The following is a 25068-nucleotide window of genomic DNA, read 5'->3' as shown; positions in this document are numbered from 1 at the left end:
GAATTAAATATGAACAACACAGGAACCAACAAATTGTAAGCTTTCCTTACCTCTAAAATCCAAGAGAGTAGAGGAGAAGGAAGAAGAAAGTTAAAGCCCTTCAAAGAGCAGTACACCAATCATCTAAGGTTTCTAATTCGAAGCTCTCTAAGCTTGAATCTCTACTCAAAAACTCTACTACAATGTGTTACACTCCCGTGAAAGCTAGGAAGAAGAAAGAAGAATGTGCTACAATTGTGAATAGTCTTTTTTTATTTAAAATAAGTAGTATTTTCAAAGAAATTAAGATAATTCAAATGAAAATGTCAAAAAATAATAATTAAATATTAAAATAAGGAATATAACAATCGAACATGTAAATCAATTGATATAGAAGTATTCTAATTAAATCAACGGTATTAAAATTTACAATTTTGTTAAATATTTTGAGAAAAAAATTGTTGTTGACAATTATTTTACTAGATTTGAATAAAACTGTCTATGACAAAGGATACTTTTATTGTATTTAAGAAAAGAAAAAAATTAAGAGTTTAATAGTCATTTTTTATTAGTGTAAAAACTCTTACAATACCCATCAATTAAAAAACATAATTTGTATGATTTATAAAATAATTAATATTAAAGTAGGTTATCATTCGTAGTGAATTATAATTAAAAGATAATGCAAAATTATGTTAGAAAGTTAGCTTTTACATCATCATTAAACCCGATACATAATAAGTTAAGGAAGATTTAGTTAACTATGCTTATACTTAAAATTAGCGAACTGAGTCCAAATCGAGATGGGATTCGAAATTGTTATTCTACAGACTACAATTCTTTTACTTTGAGTATTAGGGAAAGAAAAAAAAGAAAAAAAAAAAAGAAGAAGAAGGAAAAGTGGTGGTAAGTTAATAATTGGCGCATTCCCCACTTTCACGTGAGTCGGACTTATAGTCCAGCTGCTCCGCATTCCTTACTCCTCACTCACATTCTAGACATGTCTCCGTTTCCCACCTCCAAACGCTGAAAAACCCATTCACACGACAATGCATCGTCTCACACTCACACTCACACTCACACTCCTCCTCTTGCTTCTCCCAAGGCTGGGCTCTTCGGCCCCCGCGGCGCTCCCCTCGGACGCGGTGTCGCTCTTGTCCTTCAAGCAGCAGGCCGACCAAGACAACAGACTCCTCTACGCGCTGAACGAGCGCTACGACTACTGCTCATGGCAGGGCGTGAAGTGCGCGCAGGGGAGAGTAGTCCGCTTCGTGGCCCAGTCCATGGGCCTGCGCGGCCCATTCCCCCCGGACACCCTCACCAAGCTGGACCAGCTCCGCGTCCTCAGCCTCCGCAACAACTCCCTCTTCGGGCCCATCCCTGACCTCTCCCCCCTCACCAACCTCAAGTCCCTCTTCCTCGACCGCAACGCCTTCTCCGGCGCCTTCCCCCCCTCCCTCCTCCTCCTCCACCGCCTCATCACCCTCTCCCTCTCCGCCAACAACCTCTCCGGCCCCCTCCCCCCGCAGCTCCCTCTCCTCCCCCGCCTCGTCGCCCTCCGCCTCGACTCCAACAACTTCTCCGGCACGCTCCCCTCCCTCAACCAAACCTCTCTAAAACTCCTCAACGTCTCCCACAACAACCTCACCGGCCCCATCCCCGTCACCTCCGCACTCGCCAAACTAAACCCCCAATCCTTCTCCCAAAACCCCGGCCTCTGCGGCGAGATTCTTCACAAACAATGCCCTCGCTCCCACTTCTTCGCCTCCACCGCGCCCTTGAGCCAGAGCGAACAGTCCCAGGGCATCGTCGTCGTTCCTTCTAATACCGCCAAACCCAAACACCACCCAAGAACCGGGTTGGTCCTCGGCCTCATTGTCGCGGTTGTTCTCGTCGCGGCTCTCTCTCTGACCGTTATTTCGCTGGTTAGGAGGAGGCGAGCGGTGGTGGTGGTTGTGGAACGAGCGGTTTCTGGCGAGGGTGAGAGCCAGAGGGAGGTGAAGGTGAGGAAGATGGAGGAGGCGCACAGGAGTGGGAGCTTGGTGTTCTGCTGCGGGGAGGTGCAGCAGTATACGCTGGAGATGCTGATGAGGGCTTCGGCGGAGTTGTTGGGAAGGGGGAGTGTGGGGACCACTTACAAGGCGGTGATGGATTCGAGGCTCATTGTGACGGTGAAGAGGTTGGATGGAGGGAACAGTGAGGGGAGCGATGGGGAGCTGTTTGAGCGCCACATGGAGGTTGTGGGAAGGCTTCGCCACCCCAATTTGGTGCCTTTGAGAGCTTATTTTCAGGCTAAAGGAGAGAGGCTTGTTATATATGATTATCAACCCAATGGCAGCCTCTTCAACCTCGTTCACGGTATTCTTCTCTTTTTCATTTATTAACAAAATTTCTGAATTCAATACAGCCTCTTTTGGATAAAAGCTAGAAGCGTGTCTTGAAAGCTTTTCTATAAATAAAAAAATACCTAGTATTTTTTTTAGTTGAGAAGCGCTCAAAAGAATTTTTAAACTTGTATCCAGGTTCTTAAAAGGGTCCATAAAATTTGGGTTTTTTTTTTCTTTCATTTTTTTAAGTACAATTTGTGAATTATAGAGTATTTGAATTAACTTTTTCCAAAAGTACTCGCAAAAGAAGAAGAAGAAAAAATTCAATTACCTTCTATGTGTAGAATTTTTTTTTGGGAGGGGGAGGGGGGAGGTGAAACTTATTTGGAGAGGAACTTATTTCTTTTATGGAGCAGTTTCTCTTGTTCGATTTGATTTTTTGTGCGTTTTGCATTCAAATTAAGGTTTTTTAATTGTGGTTACGATCTCATCGGGGTTTTAATATTATGGAAAATTACGAATACATGGGGTCGATTGGACTGTAATTGCGATCATGATGCAGTCTCAAAAGTCAAAAACTTTGTGGTTGAAATCATGGTCACGATCAAGTTGAAAACAATGATGCAAACTGTTTTTTGAGAACATCGACTCCAATGTCAAATTGAGTTTTGGGTTTGGAGTTGATGAACGTTTGAATAAGACTGAAGATAAATGTTGTGGGGCATGGTGCTTCGAATAGAGTTTGAAATGGATGGTGTGTTGTTCTACTATTGGTTGTTGTTTGAGTGTCAGTGTGTGATGTATATGTGGAATGGTGTGATGTGTCAGATTGGTCACTATATTGTGTGTTGCCTATTTATTGTTTGTTTGTTTGTTTGTTTTCCTTACCGGCTTTCGGCGTAGGGTGGTATCCAATGTCGGCAAACACAGGGTCGGGTTGTTTTACGTACCCTGTTTGGACTAATTTGGATGGGTTGTGTGATATGTTTGGACTATTTTTCATGCCGGGTTGATTATGGTGCTTCATTCGGTTGATCCTGAGTTGATGCAAATGCAATTTTATTTAAAACTTTCTATTTTTATTGTTATTCTTTTTCAAAGGTCCTGAACTTATTGCTGGGGGGGGGGGGGGGGGGCATGGGGGACCAATCAGTTTCAGTCTTGCCCGATTGATGGTTGATAATTATTTCTTAACTAAGGTAGGTGCTGCATGCGCAGGTTCAAGATCAGCTAGGGCCAAACCCTTGCATTGGACATCATGCTTGAAAATAGCCGAAGATGTGGCACATGGACTTGCTTATATCCATCAAGTTTCGTCTTTAATTCACGGCAACCTAAAATCCTCTAACGTCCTTCTCGGAGTGGACTTTGAAGCTTGTATTACGGACTACTGTTTGGCCTTCTTTGCAGATCCTTCATTCCCTGAAGATCCTGATTCTGCAGCATATAAAGCACCAGAGGCTCGTAAGTCTGGCCGCAGGGCCACTTCCAAGTCTGATGTGTATTCTTTTGGGGTGCTTCTGCTGGAGCTTTTGACGGGTAAACGTCCCTCCCAACACCCTTTTCTTGCACCAACGGATCTGCAAGATTGGGTTAGAGCAATGAGGGATGACGATGTTAGTGAAGATAACCGGCTAGAGATGCTGACGGAGGTTGCCAGTATTTGCAGTGCAACCTCGCCGGAGCAGAGGCCAGCAATGTGGCAAGTTCTTAAGATGATACAGGAAATAAAGGACAGTGTTACAATGAAGGATGCTGCACTTTCCGGACTCTCATAGTTTGTGAATCATGTAAATCTGACTTGGTTGCTTGTATGCGAGAAAATAATCACACCAAATAGCACCGTCAAGTCCTCTTGTTGAAAATGAAAGAAAATTGGTCGTGGAGGAACATGAAGGAGTGATTTGCTGGTCAGGTTGAAAGGTTAAGCAATCATTTTTGCGGGAATCTCACAAATTATACAGTAAATCATGCAGAACCATCTGCTTCTGTGGCTGGTTAGTGCAGTTTTTTATTGGTCGATAGACAATTAGACATAGTAATAATAGAATTTATATGAATGTATTTATTTGAGCTTTATTCAAATTTTCTACGTTTTTGTCTCTGACAAGAAAGGGACGTAAAGGTTGATTGCCTGATTGGGGTGAAGACTTTGGCCGGCGAAATGTACACATTGTCTTCTCAGTTCCTTTCCTTCGTTTTGGTCAATATCATTTCTGGAAAGCTAGGTCTTCTGATTTCTGACGCTGCATGTAAAAGAAGAAAACTAGGTCTTCTGTCTAGGCCTACATGTATAAAGGGTGGAGGAGTAAAGCTCATTTAACAAATCCCAGCCCTCTAGGCCTGGCTGTTAACATGACTTCTTTTCCAACTTATCAATTTTAATAAACTGAACTCAACTTATAAAATTTTTTTAGAATTTAAAAGAAGTTTGTTTGAAGTGAATTAAATTGTACATCAGTTCTGGTGAACTGAACTCAGCTTCTAAAAATATTATAGAATTTAAAAGAAGTTTGCTTGAACCGAATCAAATTGTACACTAGTTCAGGTGAATTGATTGAACTGAGTTAATTTTTTTATTGAATTGAATTAGACTAAAAATTTGAATTAAATTTAAATTATACTGAACTGTTTATACTTTGTATCGAACTGTTTCCATCCATTCCTCTATTAAGATAGCACAAATTTGTCAGTTTTATTTTATTTATCTATTTATTTAAATTTTTTAAAGGAAAATAAAGAAAAAATTTGTGTCAAATAGAATTGTTAGGCTTAAAGTCTAAAAGTTAGTGCTCTAACATGGTTCGATTAGTCTGTTAGGTTTAACTAAATTTGCACAATTTTTTTTTGCCTCACTTTTTCTCAAAGCCTGAATTGTTGAGTTATCATACTAATCCACTAAGATGGACAATTTGAAGACAAATTTAATTTTTACTTTTTTCATAAAAATACTTCAGTTTTGTAATTCAATTTAGTTTTTAAATACTTCAGTTTAGTTTAGTGTTTTTTTTTAAACAGTTCATTTCGATTTTTTTTACAAATAATTTGAATTTTTATAGTGTAATTTAATTCAATTTATCACCCGTCAGTTCAATTTTTACCCCTACTCTTTTGTGTCAGACAGTCCTGTCTAGTGTAAAGGACTTTGAATTTATTTCGAATTCAAAACTAACCTGACATTATGTTTCCTCTGTTAGTTGGCTGTTTAAAGTGTATTAAAATATACTTTATGTACTCAAATATATACTCTTTCCGTTTTTTATTCATGGGTTTTATCAAAATTTGTCATTTTTTTTCATTGTTATTTTATTAAAATTAATGACTTATTTATTTTTTCTTCTCATTTTTACTCTTGATAATTAATATATGTTTATTGAACAATGTGTCTATTTATTTCTAATGTCTACATATTTTTTCTCCAACCACCTATGTGAAGTTAATGGTTAATATTGCATTTAAAAGGGTAATATGTTTCCAACGAAATACAATAAAAAAATAGAGGATAGAATAGGAAAGTAAGTAATAAATATTTTTGAAAACTAAAATATCAATCATTTCCTTAAGTCCCGTGCAAAACCTTAAACAACTATGAATAAAAAACGGAGGGAGTAAAAAATAATAATCTTATGCACAATAAATTTTATTTTATTGAATGATATATTTAAAATATATTTTTTCATTTAATTGAGATTTCACTTCTAACGATTAACTTTTATTTTTGACAGAAATTTTAATGAACGGTGTAGAAATAAAAAAAATTATTTTAATAAAAATTAATAAAATTAAATTATGTTAACTATTTTAATTAATGTCTTAATTAGTTAAATTTATTTATAATTGAGTTCGAAACGAGTAATGAAATACTTTTATTCTTTAATCACTTTTTAGTTGAGATTTGTAATTTTAAATTATAACAATATTTTTAAATATATATATATATATATATATATATTATTAAATTTATAATAAATTTAAACTGCGATATATTTAGATAATTTCAAGGTTAAATTACTCTTTTTAATTTTTCATTTAATTGGTTTAATTAATTTATTTTATTATTAAAAAGTTTAATTTGATTTATTATTTTTCAAAAGCAATACAATTTTATCCTTTTTTTCTTTTCTAATTTAGGCTAATAATATCAATTTCTTGTGATACAATAAAAAAATGATAGATGTCATTATGTACAGGAAAGTATTCTTATGCCTCATAATAAGTGTCTATGTTAGTTATTTTACATAGATTAAGAACAATTATTAATTAAATAAAAATAATAATAATGATTTTGCAAAATTAGTGTTATGTTTAATTTTTTTTTGTTAGAAACAATGCAACATAACATGAACTTTATGCATAATATTATTAGGGGTATAAATATAAAATAATAAATTAATACTTGTTGATTTTTAATATTTTTAGTCTTTATCGTTATTTTTTTTAAAATTTTGTTTGTTTTATGTTAATGTGATACCTTCAATTTTGTGAGGGTAAAAAAATAGTGTTTCAATAATGGACATCATAGGTGAGGATATCAAAGAAATACGAAGTGTCGATAAATATTATTTAGAGCAATTCTAGCAAGATAATACATCTTTTTAAGTAGACATTTTTATTCTCTATACTTATTTTTCAAAATCATTTTTAATCCTTATAGTATAATATATATCTTTTTAATATTTATACTTACAATTTTCAAATCTTTTTAGTCCCTATCGTTATAAAGTTGTTTTATATAGGCATACATGCACATTTGCAAATCATATATATATATATATATATATATATATATATATATATATATATATATATATATATATATATATATATATATATAAGATAACAAATTTATATTATTAAACGTCTCTAAATTTTGCTACATGTAAAGTTTTGGGTGAATTAAGTCTTTTTTGTAATACTTGACTTTTAGTTTTTTTTTATAATTTTTTAATTTAAAAAATGTTTGGAATCCTAATTGAAATTATAATAAAAATAAAATTATTCCAGCTAATTTTTATGATGCTAGCCTACTTAAAGTTAGAAAGTGAGACTATGGTACATGAGATACCCTAAAGTATTTCCTGAGGATATGATTAGCCTACCACCTGAACGTAAGATAGAGTTTGCTATAGATGTTGTACTAGGAACTGGACCAATCTTAGTAACACCTTATAGGATTACTCTCTTAGAGTTGTCTAAACTTAAGAAATAGTTGGAGTTGTTAGACAAATAATTTGAGGCCTAATGTATCACATTAGGGAGCACCCATTCTTTTAGTGAAGAAAAAAGGATGAGGGTACGAGGTTATGTACTTGATTATCGTTAATTGAATAAGGTAACCATTAAGAGTAAATGTTCCTTACTTAGGATAGATGACCTTATGGATCAGTTGGTTGGAGCATGCATTTTTAGTAAGATAGATCTTAGGTCAAGTTACCATCAAATTTGTGTTAAGTAAAAGGATACACCAAAAGTTTTCTATAGGACCTGCTACGATCACTATGAGTACCTAGTTATGTCGTTTGGTGTGACTAATGCACTTTCAATGTTCATGGACTACCTGGATAAAATCTTCCACCCTTATCTAGATAGATTTGTAGTTGTTTTCATAAATGGTATCTTGATATACTTTAAGATGATAGAGGAACATTTGAGGATAGTATTGCAAACGCTTAAGAAAAGACAGTTTTATGCTAAATTATCTAAGTGCACGTTTGGCTCGAGGAGGTTAGTTTTTTGAGACACGTCATATTTAGTAGGGGTATAATAGTAGATCCTTCCAAGGTAGAAGTAGTTCTTGAGTGGTAAACCCCAAGCTCTATAAGTGAGATTAGAATTTTTTTGGGTTTGACAGGATATTACTAGAAATTTATAGAGGGTTTTTCTAAATTAGCACTACCTTTGACCAAATTGACTGGGAAAGGACAAGTCTCCTTTGGGATAGCAAGTGTAAGAGTAGCTTCCAAAGCCTTAAAGAGAAGTTGACTAGTGCACATATTTTAGTGTTACCTGACACTAGTAGACCCTTTGTAGTGTATTAAGATGCATCCAAGTTGGGTTTAGGGGGATTGTTAATGCAAGATGGGAAGGTAGTAGCTTATGCTTCTAAACAATTGAAAACCCATAGGAGGAACTATCCTACACATGACCTTGAGTCAATAGTTGTAGTTTTTGTTTTAAAGCTTTGGAGACACTATCTTTATTGTTTTAGATTTGAAGTGTTTAGTGACCGCAAAAGCCTCAAGTATTTATTTGATAAAAAATAACTCAATATGAGACAAAGAAGGTGGCTAGAATTCCTTCAGGATTATGATTTTTAGTTCAATTATCATTAGGATAAAGTCAATGTGGTGGCTGATGCATTGAGTAGGAAATCCTTGATTGTATCAACTTTAATGATTAAGTAGATGGATTTGATTGCAGAGTTTAGAGACTTTAGCCTAGCATGTGAGATTATCCCTAGTAGTGTGAAACTTATCATGATGGTAGTGACTTGTGACCTATTAGTTGAGATTAGGGAGAGTCAAAAGGTAAATCCATTCTTAGTAGCTAGAGTAGAAGCTATAAGACAAGGAAACTGTAACAGCCCAAATTTTTATTGGGCCGTGGGCCCAATTCGTTGCTTGGAACGGGCCGTTTCGAAAGTGAAACGGGCCGTTCCGGAATAAAGAATTTGCCTAAAAAACGTAGTTGAGAACGGGCCGTTCCGGTTGGAGAACGGGCCGTTCTGGTTTGGAGAACGGGCCGTTCTGAAAGTAGAACGGGCCGTTCTGCTGGGTTTTGGAACGGGCTGTTCCGGTTTTGGAACGGGCCGTTCCAGTTGAGATTTTTGCTTGGTTCTGGAGGGTCCAGAACGGCCGTTCCACTTTTGGAACGGGTCGTTCCGGATTAGCTGAGGCGGATTCCTATAAATAGGAGGCCTTACCTCTCATTTTCTCACATCTCTCATTCTCTCTTCCTATTCTCTTCTGTTCTTTCTTCTTCCCCTCTTCTTCTCTCTGAAGACCATGGGGCACTTAGAGGAGGAGATCAAGAGATCCCTGTTGTAGTTTCAACTGTTGTTTATCCAAGTACGGGGGAAAAAGGGAATTATTTATATGTAGAGTTACATGAGGGAATTGGGTAGAGGAAGAATCCTTTAGGATTATGAGCAATTTTATAATTATTTCTATTTGGAGAATTATTGGTCTTATTTGATTCTTTGTGAATTTAGGATTATGAATATATGATTTATTTGTAAAAATGATGCTCTGGGAGAGAGAACGAAATTATAGAAAAGTGCCTGTAGACTAGGTTTTGGAAAAATTGAAATATTTTTGTTTGAGAAATTAATGATACCATTAGATTCTGTATGTGTTGAGGAATAGAAATATATATTTAATTTGTAAGAATGATGATCTGAGAGGGAGAACGAAACTGTAGAAAAGTGTTTGTGAGTTAGGTTTTGAAAGAATTGGGGTTTTTATTGTTTATGTTAAAGTTATATTAAATTGATAATTCCATTGTTTATAATATTAATTTATGAATGTTATTGGTATATTATTTGATAAGAATTGATGATCTAGATGTGAATTGCTCGAAGGGTGTGTAAACCCTTATTTTGTTGGGCTTATCTGTTGTGTATGTGAGGTGGAATTGTGTACGTGATGTGAATTTGAATTATGAGATGAGATGTTGTATGGATGTGATTATGATTGTGATTGTGGTGCTTCACATCAGTGACTAGGGATGGCACGGCCCCTGGGTAAGTTGTGCTACAGGGAGGGCGTGACCCTAGCATGGTGTGGGATGAGTAAGACAGTTAACACACACCACTTATGTCGATTATGGCAGCCCTGGCATAGGGTTAATTGCAAGAGACTGTATGGATTGTAATTTGATTGTGGTTCCTCACACTAAAGGATCAAGGATGATACGAACCCTGGTAGTTGATGCTTTAGGGACGAGCTTACTCCTGGATGATCAGGGATGATACGAACCCTGGGTAGTTGATGTTTCAGGGACGAGCGTACTCCCGGATGATCAGGGATGATACGAACCTTGGGTATGTGATGCTTCAGGGACGAGCGTACTCCTTAATGACTAGGGATGGCACGACCCCTGGGTAAGTGATGCTACAGGGAAGGCGTGACCCTGGTTTGGTGTGGGAGGCAATTAACCTGTATCACTTGTGTCAGATGTGGCAAGGTCTTGGCATAGTGTTAATTGTAAGATTGGTGTGAATTATGGATGTGGAAATGATATTGTTAATTGTAAGATTGACATGAATTATGGATATGGAAATGATGTTGTAAATTGTATAATTGGTGTGGACTATGATGGATTGAGATATGTATGTGAAATGAGATATGTTAAATGTGAATTGAGATGTGAAGATGATGAATGATTGATATATATATATATATATATATATATATATATATATATATATATATATATATATATATTTTATATTAAATAATGAATTATGATGAGATTATATTGTGATGTGTTTGTATGTACTTTGCATATGGATATTTTCTTTTCTCACTGTATAAACTGTGGATATTTTAGGTGAAGAAGATCCGGCTACGAGTGGCATCTAGAATGCCAACAGTTAAATTATGGGAATGTTCTGATAGTGTGACATCGGGGCAGAGGATTTCTAGGACAAAATATTTATATGGATTTGGTATTGTAATAAATGATTTTTAAAATTGTAAACTCTTAAATTTTACCTTTCAAGTTTTATTTTTCAGTCATTTTCTTATATTGAAGAAAGAACAGTTTTGAATTTTTATGTGAACCCTTTTACGAACCCTTTGAAAGTTTATTCTTCTTAATTAGATTATATTATATATGTGTTGGGGTAGTAAGGGTGTCACAGAAACGATAATGAGTTTAACTTGAAGGATGATAGAGTGTTAAGATTTAAGGATAAGGTATGCATACCTAGTGACCTTGAACTCAAGAAGTTGATATTAGAAGAATAACATATGAGTAAGCTTAGCTTCCAGTCGGGAACCCATAAGATATATTAGGATCTTAGAAAAATGTTTTGGTGGCCTAGAATAAAAAGAGATATAACTAAGTTCGTAGGTACTTGATTAGTGTGTCAATAAACCAAAATAGAGAATCAAAAATCGTAAAATTTATTGCAACTTTTGAGTGTGCCTTAGTGGAAGTGGGATAATATTTCTATGGACTTCGTAAATGGGTTTCCTAGGACCGTGAAGGGGTTGGATTCCATTTGCATTATAGTGGATAGATTGATTAAGTCTATTTACTTCATCCCTATTAATACAAGGCATTCCTTAGATAAGTTAGTCAACATCTACATTAATGAGATTGTTAGATTGAATGGCGTGGTCTAACATTGTTTTTGATAGAGATCCTAGGTTTATCTCGAGATTTTAGGGGAGTCTTCACCAAGCTCTGGAACCAAGCTTAGGCTAAATTCAGCTCATCACCCACAAACTGATGGCTAGATTGAGAGAACCATTCAATCATTATAGGACCTACTTTGAGCTTATACGCTAGAGCAAGGGGTAGTTGGGATAGCTTCATGTCTTTAATTGATTTCACTTACCACAATAGTTACCATTTCAGTATTGGGATGACATCCTATGAAACCCCGTATGGGAGGAGGTGTAAGATACTATTATGTTGGTATGAACCTAGTGAGAACCTAGTGCTAGGGCTTGATGTAATACAACAGATTACAAAAAAGGACAAAATGATACTAGATAGGATGAGAGTAGCTCAAAGCAGGTAGAAGAGTTATTTAGATAGGAAGAGGAAGAACTTAGAATTTCAAGAGAGTAATCATGTATTCTTAAGAGTCACTTTGTGGACTGGGATTGGTAGAGCCTTGAAGTCTAAGGTGTTTACCCCTCATTTCCATTACTCGTACCAAGTACTTAAAAGAGTCAATGAAAATTATGAAAAAGACAATTACATTGAATATATTGTTGGAGAACTTATTTTTTATCCAACCATTCAAACAACACTTTGATTTGGACAGAAAATTTTGTTGTAGAATATATCCGCTCAATATATAATTTGTTGTAGAGCTTATTCACTTTATATAAGGTTATCTTAAAAATCATATCTAACTATAATTTTTTTATCCATTAACATATATAAAAATCACCTCTTCCCCTTTTATCCTCATTAATTAACTTGAATTTTTTTTACCCTTTTTAACTTATAAATTATTTTTCATACATTTTATTCTCTCACTCTCATTATTAAATAAATAAATGTCATTCTACATTATTTAACTAATTTTATCAAATACTTTTAATTCAATCAATTAATTTATAAACTTTCAACTTTTCAATTTCTAACTTTAACTCTTTTAGTCAATTTATAAGCTAATTTTATGCAACACACCCTATTAGTGTCCGTCACGATATGAATTAACCTTTCAACTTTTCCCTCCATTTCATTTTCCCGTCTCCGTTGTTACAAGTGTTGGTTAAAATACAAGATACTAAGCAAGCAACTAAGTTGAACCAATGTCCTTGTTTATTTTTTCTTTTGGGTAGTAGTACATTGTCTATGTTTAAAATTTGTACTGCAACTGGAGACTAGAGTAGCGTGAGTAATAATAAGTCGTCACTAGATATAAGTCCCGCAAAATATAGAAATAACTTTTGAGCAGTGTCAAAAACTCATATCTAATGCCAAAAAGTTAAATTTGTGTGTGATTAACTCCCCGTATTCTACCTTCCTTTCATTGTATAATTAATCAGCTCCGATGATAGACAAGTATAGAGATATAGTGAAATTGGTGTGTAAGAAACTCACGTGAAAATCTCCCTGGTGTCCCTAACGCCTTCAAAAATTTTAATTCAATCATTTGTCGTTTCCAGAGACAATTGTGGATCTCAATCACAATGAATTAAAAATGTATCAACTATAAGGACAATTAGCTGACCACGTATAACAAACAAATTCGGGAAATATTACATCTGTACAAAAAGTAGACTATCACACTGTACTGATCATAATTCACAAATTTTGTAAAAAAACACTACAGAATTAACATGACTTCACGAACTACATATTCTAATCTATGCAGGCGTGAAACGTTACCCCGATCAATCTATATACTATAAAACTAATTCCTTCCTCTAATATTGTTCTGTTGGGCTACGCCTACCATGTGTTGTTACAAGCTACACAGAATCATGACAACTTTCTCCGACAACCATACTGCATCTGAGCAAAAAGACACTGATAAATCCCAAAAAAATCATCCAATTTACATCATGCCTGCATGCACACTGCAAATTGTGAGAATAAATCAGTGCAGGAGCACAACTTGAGTTTCAATTAAAGGAAACTAATAATAAACTAAAACATTCAGAAATCATGGACGTTAATCATACATGCCGCTGACTCTATTCTGTGTCCACATATTCTCAAGCCAATGCTGGAAACATCTTGAAGTAATATGGTAAATGAAATATAACTAAAATATTTAAGGAGAAATAGCATAAGCTAGCAAAATATATATTTGTAAATCCAAAGTAGACAATATCTTACCATTATAAAATTATGTGTATAAATAACCAAAAAAAAAGTGTTCCTCCTAACAAATATATCTTTACAAAATACAAATACAAAATAATCCATGAGAAACTTCTAAAAAAGAGTTGAGGCACATCAGTAAATTTTAACTTAGGTGAAAAACTTGATTCATTTTACCCCTTTAATTCATTTTATCTTATTTTTCCCATAGCATAAATCAGTTGCTTCATTCGCATAAAGAAATCAAGTAATACTTGTTTTTAGGTAGTATGGAAAAGATTATAAAACACACAATGCTGGACAGTCTTGGGTGTTAAAAGTAACTTGCGGAATAGCAGGGTAAAGATTACCTGCAATCAACTGTCGTTCTTTCAAGCCGTGTTGAAACACATCACGGTCGGTATTCAGAATCATAATGCCCCTTACTATGAGCTCGACATCACATCACATCGCATTAATCAAAGCTTGTGCTCGAGGCCTTGACCTCATAATTGTCTCATCACTGTGTTTGATCCATTCTGAGAGTTTCCAGGGCTTCTGCCACTTCCATTTAAACTGTAGCAGCCATTGATGATGACTTCTCCTCCACTTCCAAAGTTTTCCGGCTTGTCCTATAGCTGCTAGCCTCTTTGTTGACAACTCTCCAATGGGTACCATCTGAATATAAAACCCATAATAACTTAATTGAAAAACAAATAATATCATCATCATCATCAGAGAAACAGAATGTAGCAGGGATACCTTTCGTGCTTCATCTAAAAATGTAGCTGACTCCTTGGTTGACCAATTAACAACTCCAGGGGTGAATTTGAGTTGCTTCGGAGCAGGAAGTGACATTGGAGACAATGGACCACTCATTTCATCCGCAAGGTGTTTCAAGGACCGTGAGTTTTCCTGTTGGTTTCAGTCAAAAACTTGATATAAATATAAATGAATGAAAGATTAAATTTGTAAGATCTCTTATGTGATCAAGAAACTATAATTAATCCTAGTTTAGAATATAAATAATAAATAATTGATATACATAATCAAGAAACTACAGATCTCTGTAGCTGTCTAAGGTAGGAGTTGAAACATTTGAAAACACAAGCTCGTGCTAATTGCAAATAAATGAGTAAAATCTCACCAATGATGGTGTATTCAATGAGGTGACAATGGCTTGTTCTCTTATTTTTTGCTCCTTTACATGTTCTTTAATCTGTGCTTCACTTTGTTGTAGTAGTGCTACAAGCTCATTTAGTTGCTCTTTCAAATCCTTAAGTTCCATATTCTTTTCCCATAATTGGCACCTGTCAAAGATGATGCCAACTGCCATTACTTAGAATATAGGAAACATAAAGCCTCTAAAGTTTTTCAAAAAAAAAACAGGGGGCATTTAATATAGCCAACAAAAAAACACTACCCAGGTAAAAAATCACTGCAAATGCTCAGTACAGAAAGTGAATCATCTCAGAAGAAAGGAAATCAACAGTATCTGACATCCTGCCTAGATTTTCTCAAAAACTGTCAAGGATTTATTTTTCCTTTGGACTATGTAGAAAATGGTCATATTTGTAATTTGTAAATTGACAACTCTCTCTCTAGCCAATTGATATATTAAAAAAAAAAAACTAGAAAAGTTTAATCAGTTCCTCAGAAGATTCTGAAAACACCTTGCATCTGCAGTAGCATTGAACAAATACTGAAGCACATTCTTTGCATCTCCCATTGAGCGTAGCTGGTTCCAACGACCACGGTTATTCAATGATCGTTCCCTTTCTTCTGCCTCAGTAAGTTGTGATGCCATGGCTTTCATAGCAACTGAAGACATGCACAGCATGTTCTCAAGAGAAGCTATTCTCTCAACTTTTGCATCTGGTGACATGGATAACAGCCTAACAAATGGTAAAACGAGGAAATCTTATGTCACAGAAACAGTCAATTGCACCAAAATGGAAACAGAAAGACACCAGGCATACACTAAAGCATGGAAAAAATTCTACCTCAAATATCTGCTTTTTCCCGTGTGAATACTCTGCCCATCTGAAAACTGATCCTGTTTTAGTAAAGCCAACTCTTCTTCCAGGGCAGCTAGGCTAAAAAAAAAACCAATCAATAGTAAAAGAACATATAATTTGGGAATGTGATATATTGCACAGGAGGGGAAAAAAGGAGGAAAAATCGTGATCACTTACACTTGATTTTGTTTGTCATATTCAGCACGAACTTCATGCACATGTACCATGACCTCCAATTCCTGATCAAGCCACCTTTGGAGGGATTTTTCATTGACCTGGACATACAAATCAGGTTAAAATTGTTCTAAAACAAATCTATTAGAAATAGTAAATAACAGAAAAGTCGATTTGAAGTGTATGATAAGCAGGTGTAGAAGCTATATTAGTTTTATAATGTAATGAAAGAAATTCAACAGAAGAATTACATCAAGTACAATTCAAATCAACTTGCAAGCCTGATTTAATAGCTAATAGAAAGATATCAATTTCTCAAAGTCAAAGGATTCCTAAGGATGACACTGTTTCACTTATGGTAGGTTCGAAGGTAGCCAGCAAAAGCATACCAATCTGAGTTGATTTTTTGCAAAAGTTTTTGTTGACTCTTAAGCTGACAAAATGCATAATATATAAGCTAAGTATAGGTAATTACCAGCCCGGGCTGTAGATGTCCATTTGAATAAACTGAATGAGACAACAAAATAGTTAGGAAACTAGAATATATAGTAAAAAGAAAGTAATTCCAAGTCATGTTATACCAGAGTTATCACGGGGAGAAGATTTGCGGGCTTCCAACAATTCCTTTAGCCTTTTTGTAGCCATTGTTGCTTCCTCTGTCTTCCTTTGAAGAACCTGCAAATAATAATTAACCATCTACTATCAACTTCATTCTCATTCCCTATCAATCACACGGCAATTTCCCACCTAATTTTAAATCTTTAAATTACCATTTTTTGCCGCTGGTTTAGAGCCTCAAGCTTATGTCTTTGGTACTCATTCTTTCTTCCCTCCTTTTTCAACTGCTTAAAATAAACAATAAAGATTAAAATTATGTTTATATGACAAAACCACACATAATAATACAATTTTCAAGCACAACCACAGCATGAATAATTTTTATAGGACAAAGCCATTGCAAATATGCAGCATTTTTCTATAGATCAATAACCAAGTATTCTTGAAATAAAATAACAGGGTCAACCAAGTACAAAGCACGGAAAACTTAAAAGAAAAGTCTATTTTATGAAGTATTTCAATAACTATATATAAAACAAAGGAAAATACTACAATTCCAGAACAAATAAAAATCTTAACTTTAATAAATATGCTTGATAAGAAACAGAAGCCTAGAGAAACAGTATTTTATTTAAATATCATGTAGTTATTTTTGTCACTTTATCTTAAATAAAATTGTAGTTCTCGAAGGCCAACTCTCCCAAAAGTTTAAGCCATTCAGCGAAGGCTTACAAATGGTTTTATATCTACCTTGTCCCCTCACACAACAACCCTCTGAGCTTGAACCATGGGTAACATAGATCCATCTTCTTTTGTGCAGAAATTCAATTTTTATATATATAAAAAAAAAAAAAAAAAAAAAAAAATGGGAACTGCAAGGATCAAACTCCTGACCACATGGTCATAGAGGCTAAAATACCATGCCATGACAACCATCACAAATTTTTAAAGTTGCTAGAACTAAACTCTAATGGTTTTATAACTAAAGCAGTCAAATGCAATATGCAATCACGGATTCCATAATTTGATGGGGGTAAGAAGCACATAAAGATTACAACAACATTCAAAAAAAGTCTGGCATGGTTCATGTTTTGAGACAACGTGGACAGTGAAAGGTGTGCACAATGCATTCACTGTAGAAACAATAGGCCCTCATTTTAATCACTGTAACGAAAATTGCAAGTCCTCTTTATTTTTAAACTATAAAACAAAATTATGATGGCAAGTGACATCTTTATAAAATTAAGAAAATCACCTGGAGTAGCTCCTTCTCACGAGAAGCCTTCCATTGTCGAAATTGTTCTGCCTCTTGCTTCATTTTATGCTGCAACTGAACCTGCAATATATACAAATACGAATGTCAGATATGGAAAAAAAAAAAAATTGATAATTAATCAGCTCAACAAATGGAAACAGGCCTTCTGAGCCTTGATATACTGTATCTCAGCCTGCAGTCTTTTTGCAGCTTCTTCACTCTTCTCCTTTTGCTTTAATAGCTGCACGTGGCTTTCTTGTTTTTTCTTGAGGTCTAAAATCTGTCGTTTCAATATTTATAAAAAAATGAATGAAAAAATTATTGGCCAAGAATGACAACTTTTTGACTCAAGAATGACATTAATGCAAGCCAAAAATCACCTGTGCTTCCAATGCTTTCAACTTTTGGCCACGAACATCATGAGTTTTGTGTGCTAGTCCATCTGAATTAGTAGCAAGACTCTCTACCTCGTGCAATAAACGGTCCCTCTCTTCCTGTTAATGAGTCCAAAATCCATCACCAGGATAAAAATAGAGACTTCTTGGGCGGCACTTGATAGATATTTAAAATTAAAGGAGTCCAGTTCAACCTGCACTTTTCTTTTCTCCTCCTCAAGTTCCATAATTTTCTTCCCGAAGTGCTGTTTGAGTGCTTCAGCATCAACTCCAATGAGCTTCATCTCAGACTGCGAGAACAAAAGGGTGATAGATTTAGATACTCAATAGAAATTACATCTCTCTGCTTTGATCATAATAGAGAATGATATAGAGAAAAAAGCCTAATGTTCACCCAGATAAGAAACACCATAAAGTTCAACACTGCATCTAAACATGTATTCTTTGTGGCCCTATGGTCTTGGCATATGGATCAATTAAATAAAGAACTAACAATTCCAATACCCTTCCTGAACTGCTTTTTGGAAGGTACTAACTTGGCTAAACTTTGAATTCTTTTGTACTGACTTCTCAACAGTTATATAGAGCCCACTAATGTTGCTTCTGAGAGTGAGAGATATATTAATATTATACATAGATTCACAAGTTCACATCTCATCGAATTTGATGTATATAGCATAAAATGAATTCTGAAATGAGCATAATTAGATTAAAATATAACTTTCTCAGGAGATATTTACAATCACTCATATACAATTTCAAAACAAATATAAAAGTGAAACCTCTTTCTGCTCCAAGCGCTTATTCAACTCATTCATCTCTTTATCCAAGGTATTTTGTAATAGTACATGCTCCAACTCTTTTGCTGCTTCATCAGTTTCTCTAGAATCCTCACCTGCAAAATGGGGAGAGAGGAGATAGTGTCCAAATGTTGAAGACTTGGCCAAAAGTATCAGAGCTTCACTAACAGAATGGGTAACAATTGTGTCTCAAACACATAATACAACAACCAAATATCAAGCCCCAGCTTAATCTCATATCATTCATCTTTGGACTCTAGTTCCCATGTATGGAGAATGCACACCTTCCATTAATGAGTAAATCCCTATGTATTATAACTCAGAAATAAGAACCAGGTAAAAAAGCTCATGTATTTTTCCAGAAAAACAGAAGCAGGGGGATGAGTTATCTGTTTCCTCTCCAGCTCTACCAGGTTAAAATTCCTATATATTGAAATTCTTAAATTATAAAATCCACTAGGTTCTTATGACTCAAAAAATACAGGTTAATAATGTATACCTGATATACTTCCAACCATGGGATGATCAGATGAATCTAAGCTCTGAATGCACCTCTCAAGCCCATCAGTTTTCATGAGATAAATGGGTCCGTCCTGATAAAAGGGGAAAAAAGAAGTCAATTATGTCGATGATATTTAATCAACATAAGAATAACAGACAAGCATTTAAATTACAATTTTTCTATTCACATACTGATTCATCAACTTCACATCTCTCTACAAAAGCACATCTACTGCGATATTCATGAAGTTCTCTGTAGAGATCCTCGTTAGTTGCCTCAAGCCAAGCAATTCTTTCCTTAAGAACCTGCACAAGAAGAGCGGCATGCTATGCATAAAACTAAAATAATCTTGTGCTAATTTAAAAAGCAAGTTCGAGTTATGATAAATACCCGCATTTCATCAGCAGGGGCTCCTCCACGAGAACAAAGTTCAGCCTGCAAGTACTTCAACTGCTGGCGCATTTGCTGCATCTCATTGGATATTAGATCTCGATTAACCTGTAAAATTAACAATATAGGTTATAACATGCGGAACTTGATCAGAATGAATTTCCTTATCTTCCTGAGGCAAAAAACAGGACAAAAACTTACGAAACAAATAATTTTGGAAACTTACAACAGGCTTATTTTGAATATTGCGAGCACGATTTGCATACTTGAGAGTATTGAGAGATTCCTCAGCATTGACATCAGCAGGACTTATGCAAGCTGGAAGAAGGGGAAACATTTTGTTATTGAAGAGCATGTAAAAAAAATAATTATTTAATATGGGAAACAACATTATATATTTATCTATATATGACAACAATTCATTATCTATATTAGATATACACAATACAATACAGTATCTAATAAATATGTCTAAAAGGACGAAAAGAAATCTTTCATTCATCTTGTAAAGTACAAAACCAGCAAATGCTTTTATGTGAATAGCAATGAAATTGGCAGAAATGTCTGACATCAGAATCTTTTATGTCAAACAGCATGATGAATTATGTATGTGGTCCAATTTCATCTTGTCTTCAATGGACCTCCCCAATGTTTTGACCAACTGTTGCTCAATCAACAAGTCCGTGAATAAATAAGATGTGTTCCTAGAGTATCTTTTACTGCTTGACCAGTTTAGTATAAATGGCATGTAAAAAAGGGCATTATTAAGTTTTCTTAAAATATAATAAGAAAGATGAAAAGACTGCCCATCTAATTTTGTGGTATATAATAGGAAGATACCCAACATGTTGAAAAAATGAATAGTCTTCATGGACCAAGAAGCAAATAAATGTTACTACAAGAACTTGAAATTAGTTAACTGGTTCATACATTAATCAAATAAAATTTCCCCCCTGCAATAAGCTGGCTTCAACTAAAAGTCTAAAACAAAATGAACTGAAGGAGAGGAATATTTCATATTTTAAGTGGATTGAACACGAGTAAAACAGGAACATACTTAAACACACAAATATTTGGAGCCATGAATCATCTTTTAGCAGTATTACCTATCATCACAGTTTTGCTGTTTCCACCAAGTGAATCCTGCAATAAGAACCAGTGATTTTGGATCAAAAGATAAGAAACTAAGAATTCTTGGTTCCTGTCTTAAATGGAAAGGGTAAGCTCTAAAAAATGTCAATCTAGCAATGTCCCATATAGTAGATACAGATAAGCAGTAGCTATTATTTTGTAACACCAAAATTTAATTATTCAGTACCGAATACTTCTATTTGAATTTTGTATTAAGTAGATAGTTCCTTGAAAACTTTAAAGCCACAAATAAGTTGTAGTCAAGAAATATTTATGCAGGAGATAGAATCCCTCAAGCTTTGATTAAACTTTGAAATATATAAAGAATATATATGTTAAGATACATAATCCATAGCAAGGAATTTTAAAGACCTAGTGTAATAGCACCAAAAAGCAAAGCTATGGCAAATCTTATTTCAAAATGGCAAAAACATGAGAGGAGTGGTTTATTGGGAAAGGAGAAAATCTTGATGTTTAAACCTTATATTGATAGTGTATATATGACTAGTATGTCAAACAACAAAATGTTACTCTAACCTGTAAGAGTCGAGTGAGTTTGCTATCCCGATAAGGAACATGCACACCCTCCTTTCGCTTTTTCTCATCCCCCAGCGCACTTATGACATTACCAAGAGCAAGAAGACCTTTATTGATGTGAATGCCTATTATAATAATAGTCATTAAATCCTTGTCATTATCAATTTCAATTATTGAAACACTCTGACACTATTTTGAGATAGATATACAAGGTATTCAGGTTAATCATGTATTACCAACCTTCTTTCAAACGCAGACCATCAGAACCTGTTCTTTTAGCTCGTTCGGATCCAGCTAGATCTACCAAATGGAGCTTTGCTGAAAGGTATTCTTCACCCATATCCTCGTCTGAAGATTCATTGGTTGGAGAAACAGAATGGAGTTTGTGCATCTGTTCTAATGTAATTGTGAAAATGGCATGTGACCGACTAATGCAAACAAAAGAGGAACCACAAGTTATTAGACTAAAAAGATTAAATAGAAACCATAGAAATGACAGCATCAAGTATCATTTATTTATTATGAGGACAAGGAAGAATGGGAACTCATTTACCTGGATTGGTTGTTCATATTTGTACTTCCTGTTGCCCTGTTTAAAGAACCCTGCTCCAAGTAACCAGACATCTCCTGTAATGTACTTACAGCAACTTCAGTTGTTCCTGCCAGTGTGATTACTCCATTTGATGTTTCACGAATTGTTATTGGTGACTTCCCAGGAATAGTTACTTTTCCAGAATGGCCGTTAGAGTTAGAGGTTTCTGATTTGCCCATAGATACTGCATCCAACAAGTCCCTCACCTCTTCCTTCAAAATCTTCAAAATCAAATGCATAATTAAGACCATGACAAGCATAAGAATTCATGGAAACATATCCTTTTACTACAAAAATCAATGCACAGGCACAGCCAGCCACTTTTAGATTTGGAGCATTGTTTCAAAATAAACTGCAGTGCGGAAAACATTTCACATGGAACATCCATAATTTGACAAGTTATTTACTGTACAAGGGTTCAAATTTAAAAAAATAAACTTAATTTTTGAACATATACAAACCAGCATAGCATAGTAGATATATACCTCAATGAAGGAGACACGCAACTGAAATTCTGTTTGATTCTTTAGTGTTTCAATCTTGTTGAACAAGGCATTCATAACCTGAGGAATTAATCCAGTCCGACAATTGTCATTGTAGCCAGTTCCCATGGTATACGTTTTCCCGGATCCTGTCTGTGGCGAATATGTATGTCAAATACAAAAGATGAACAGAATGATCCTTCTCAACTTCAAGTGTACATGACAAGCAAATTGACCTACCTGACCATAAGCAAGTACTGTAGCATTGTAACCTTGGAATAAACCATCAACCAATGGAGCAACGCATTCCTTAAACATGTCAACGGAAGGAGATCCACCATTTCCATAAACATAATCAAATGTAAAGGAATGTGACCCAATTTGAACCTGGTCATTGAAATACCATAATCAGATTATCAGGAGCCGAGAGCACAAGAAATGTGCAGATTATCAGGGTCACATATACCTTTCCCACATGTAACAGTGAAATAATATCAGAAAATTTAAATTCATCGACAAAATTTTCAAAGCAGGTGAACTTTCAGCGTTGAATGCACGTAATTTAATGCTTGTCTCAATTCATTTAATACAATAACTCCATGCAAAGGATTATGTTTCTATGGAATTTAAGTCCATGGTCCAAATAGGAGAACGAGTTTTGTTTTATGAACACTGTATATGACATATAGCAATAATCATTTTATCTCCTGATCTCAGCTTAATAAAATAGGAGAAATTCCAAATATAATTTGGGTGCCTTGACAAAAAATTGTAAAACCAACTTGCTATAAATTTCCAGAAACGAAATTACATGCAATTGAAAAATTTTATTCCCATGGATCAATTTCAGTGCGAGTAAGACAAAGAAAAGGAACGAGTAATGCAAAACGATAAACCAATCCAAAATAGGATGAGCGCAAGTGAAAATCACTTCTAGCATGAAAGAGGAAAATGCTCACAAATAGCGACACGAGCCATCATGACTAATAATAACAACGTATAAAACCCATAAATACTTTCGAGCAACAATAACAACCCCAAATCCTAAGAAAAACCTCTGAAACTGGACTTCTAATTTTTCATTTTCAACAAAGCGATCGAAGTTTCGATAGTAAGTAAACAAGAAAGGAATCATAAATTAATTTTTTCCATTTACATAAAAAGAAAGAAAGAATCTTCCAAATGATAATTAAGCTGATGAAGACGCCATTAATTAATGAATTCATCGCTAAACGACAAAAACGACAATAATAATAATAATAACTATTATTATTATTATTGTTAATTAAAAGCTGGAAAAAAAAATTAGAAAAGAAAAATTGGGAGGAGGAAAAAGATGAGGTGAATGAATGAGCGAGTACCTGAGGCTTCCCATGCGTGACGGAAACGCATTCAACGCAACCTTGTTGTCGTTCATCGGCAATGAGAGGACGAATGTGAAGAGCGACTTTGACAGAGCAATTCTCCGATGGTTCCATGGGAAGCGAGAAGCGCAGAAAAGAGCGTGAGAGTGAACAGTTAGTTAGGAGTAGAATGAAAGAAAAGGATGCAGCAGCAAACAAGAGAAGGAAGGTGGATTTAACAGCAAGAGAGAGAGGAAGTGGTGGTTGTTGGGAGAAAACGAAGAATAAGAAGAAGAAGAAGAAGTTTGAAGAGTAGCGGAGCAGAAACACTAAGCAACAACAACACTATTGGTGTCACTTTTCTTCTCTTTCACTACTTCTCACTGCTCTATCTTCTATGGAGATGCGCACACACGCACACTCTTTCTCTCACTCTGCAATGCCTCTATTTTCTCTTTTTTTATTTTTATTTTTTTAATTATTTGATGAGTTGTTTTCTTTCTCTTCTATTCCTCGTGTCAACAAGTCCCGGCGTCCAACTGTCTTGACTCTTCCCTTCCCTCTCTGCCACTCTCTTTTCCCTCCATTTATTTTTTTTTTTTTATTTTCATTTTCATTTTTGTCTTTTAAGAAAACACCACCTCCAATTGCACAAGGACAAACCAACTCCTAAATCCTAATTTATTTATTATTTCATTTAAATAAACTACAGTAATGACCAACGGTATCGTATAATGTGAGTATAAGCTTATTTATGACTCTGTTCATGCTGTGTGGCTTGTGAGTAAATGATGTAGTTGCATTTCCTTTTCTTTCCTTTTTTTTATTTTTATTTCTATTGCTATTTATTATTGTTACATTAAGCGACACTGTTTATTGGATGGATTATGATTTTATTTTTATTTTTTTCTAGAAGGAACCTCAAAGGGTGAGATAACTGGTCTCAAGATTTAACGCGACTACATACACAAGACAGAATTCGAACCCTAACTTTGCTTAAGCGTGAATACCCCTACCGCTAAATCACACCCTTGACTATAAAAATATTTTGTGACCTTCAACTTTCAATTCTTTTTATGAAGTTGTTTTCAC

General features: G+C 34.8%; 2 protein-coding genes across 4 annotated transcripts; one reads left to right on the top strand and one right to left on the bottom strand.

Annotated features, from left to right (window-relative positions):
- The first annotated feature begins 810 nt into the window (after positions 1-810).
- Positions 811-4714, top strand: LOC109788182 (Leucine-rich repeat protein kinase family protein). Its single transcript, XM_020346852.3, has 2 exons — positions 811-2337; positions 3525-4714. The coding sequence occupies exons 1-2, from the start codon at positions 1029-1031 to the stop codon at positions 4082-4084; spliced, it is 1869 nt and encodes a 622-aa protein (XP_020202441.2). The 5' UTR covers positions 811-1028; the 3' UTR covers positions 4085-4714.
- An 8460-nt stretch (positions 4715-13174) lies between these two features.
- On the bottom strand, positions 13175-24518 carry LOC109788178 (kinesin-like protein KIN-4A). Of its 3 annotated transcripts, none has more exons than XM_020346845.3 (26): positions 23995-24518; positions 22874-23020; positions 22637-22786; positions 22113-22372; positions 21800-21987; positions 21560-21684; positions 20998-21034; positions 20118-20209; positions 19892-19999; positions 19693-19806; positions 19499-19592; positions 18982-19094; positions 18394-18489; positions 18185-18298; positions 17968-18084; positions 17805-17885; positions 16762-16833; positions 16573-16666; positions 16467-16498; positions 15995-16092; positions 15803-15895; positions 15473-15694; positions 14947-15109; positions 14562-14714; positions 14171-14477; positions 13175-13573 (listed from the first exon to the last, which is right to left on the bottom strand). In XM_020346845.3, exons 1-25 carry the CDS (start codon positions 24109-24111, stop codon positions 14265-14267), a joined length of 3093 nt encoding a protein of 1030 aa, XP_020202434.1. In that variant the 5' UTR covers positions 24112-24518; the 3' UTR covers positions 13175-13573; positions 14171-14264. The 3 variants fall into 3 exon arrangements, with proteins under 3 accessions (XP_020202434.1, XP_020202435.1, XP_020202436.1); XM_020346846.3 differs by having other exon boundaries at positions 13175-13562; XM_020346847.3 differs by lacking the exon at positions 23995-24518 and adding an exon at positions 23593-23727.
- Between the last annotated feature and the right edge of the window lie 550 nt (positions 24519-25068).

The sequence above is a fragment of the Cajanus cajan genome, chromosome 5 (assembly GCF_000230855.2).
Source record: "Cajanus cajan strain Asha chromosome 5, NIPB_CcT2T_4, whole genome shotgun sequence".
In the NCBI taxonomy this organism is placed as follows: domain Eukaryota; kingdom Viridiplantae; phylum Streptophyta; class Magnoliopsida; order Fabales; family Fabaceae; genus Cajanus; species Cajanus cajan.
Note: the sequence above shows the minus strand (reverse complement) of the source record. Positions and strands in the feature narration are given on the sequence as shown.

Coding starts and splice junctions, on each gene's coding strand:
- LOC109788182 (XM_020346852.3), top strand. CDS start 1,029: ATGCATCGTCTCACACTCACACTCACACTCACACTCCTCCTCTTGCTT. Junction 2,338..3,524: donor CCTCTTCAACCTCGTTCACG/GTATTCTTCTCT, acceptor CTGCATGCGCAG/GTTCAAGATCAGCTAGGGCC.
- LOC109788178 (XM_020346845.3), bottom strand. CDS start 24,111: ATGGAACCATCGGAGAATTGCTCTGTCAAAGTCGCTCTTCACATTCGT. Junction 21,988..22,112: donor AATATGAACAACCAATCCAG/GTAAATGAGTTC, acceptor TGTTTGCATTAG/TCGGTCACATGCCATTTTCA. Junction 19,807..19,891: donor CCCCTGCTGATGAAATGCGG/GTATTTATCATA, acceptor CTTCTTGTGCAG/GTTCTTAAGGAAAGAATTGC.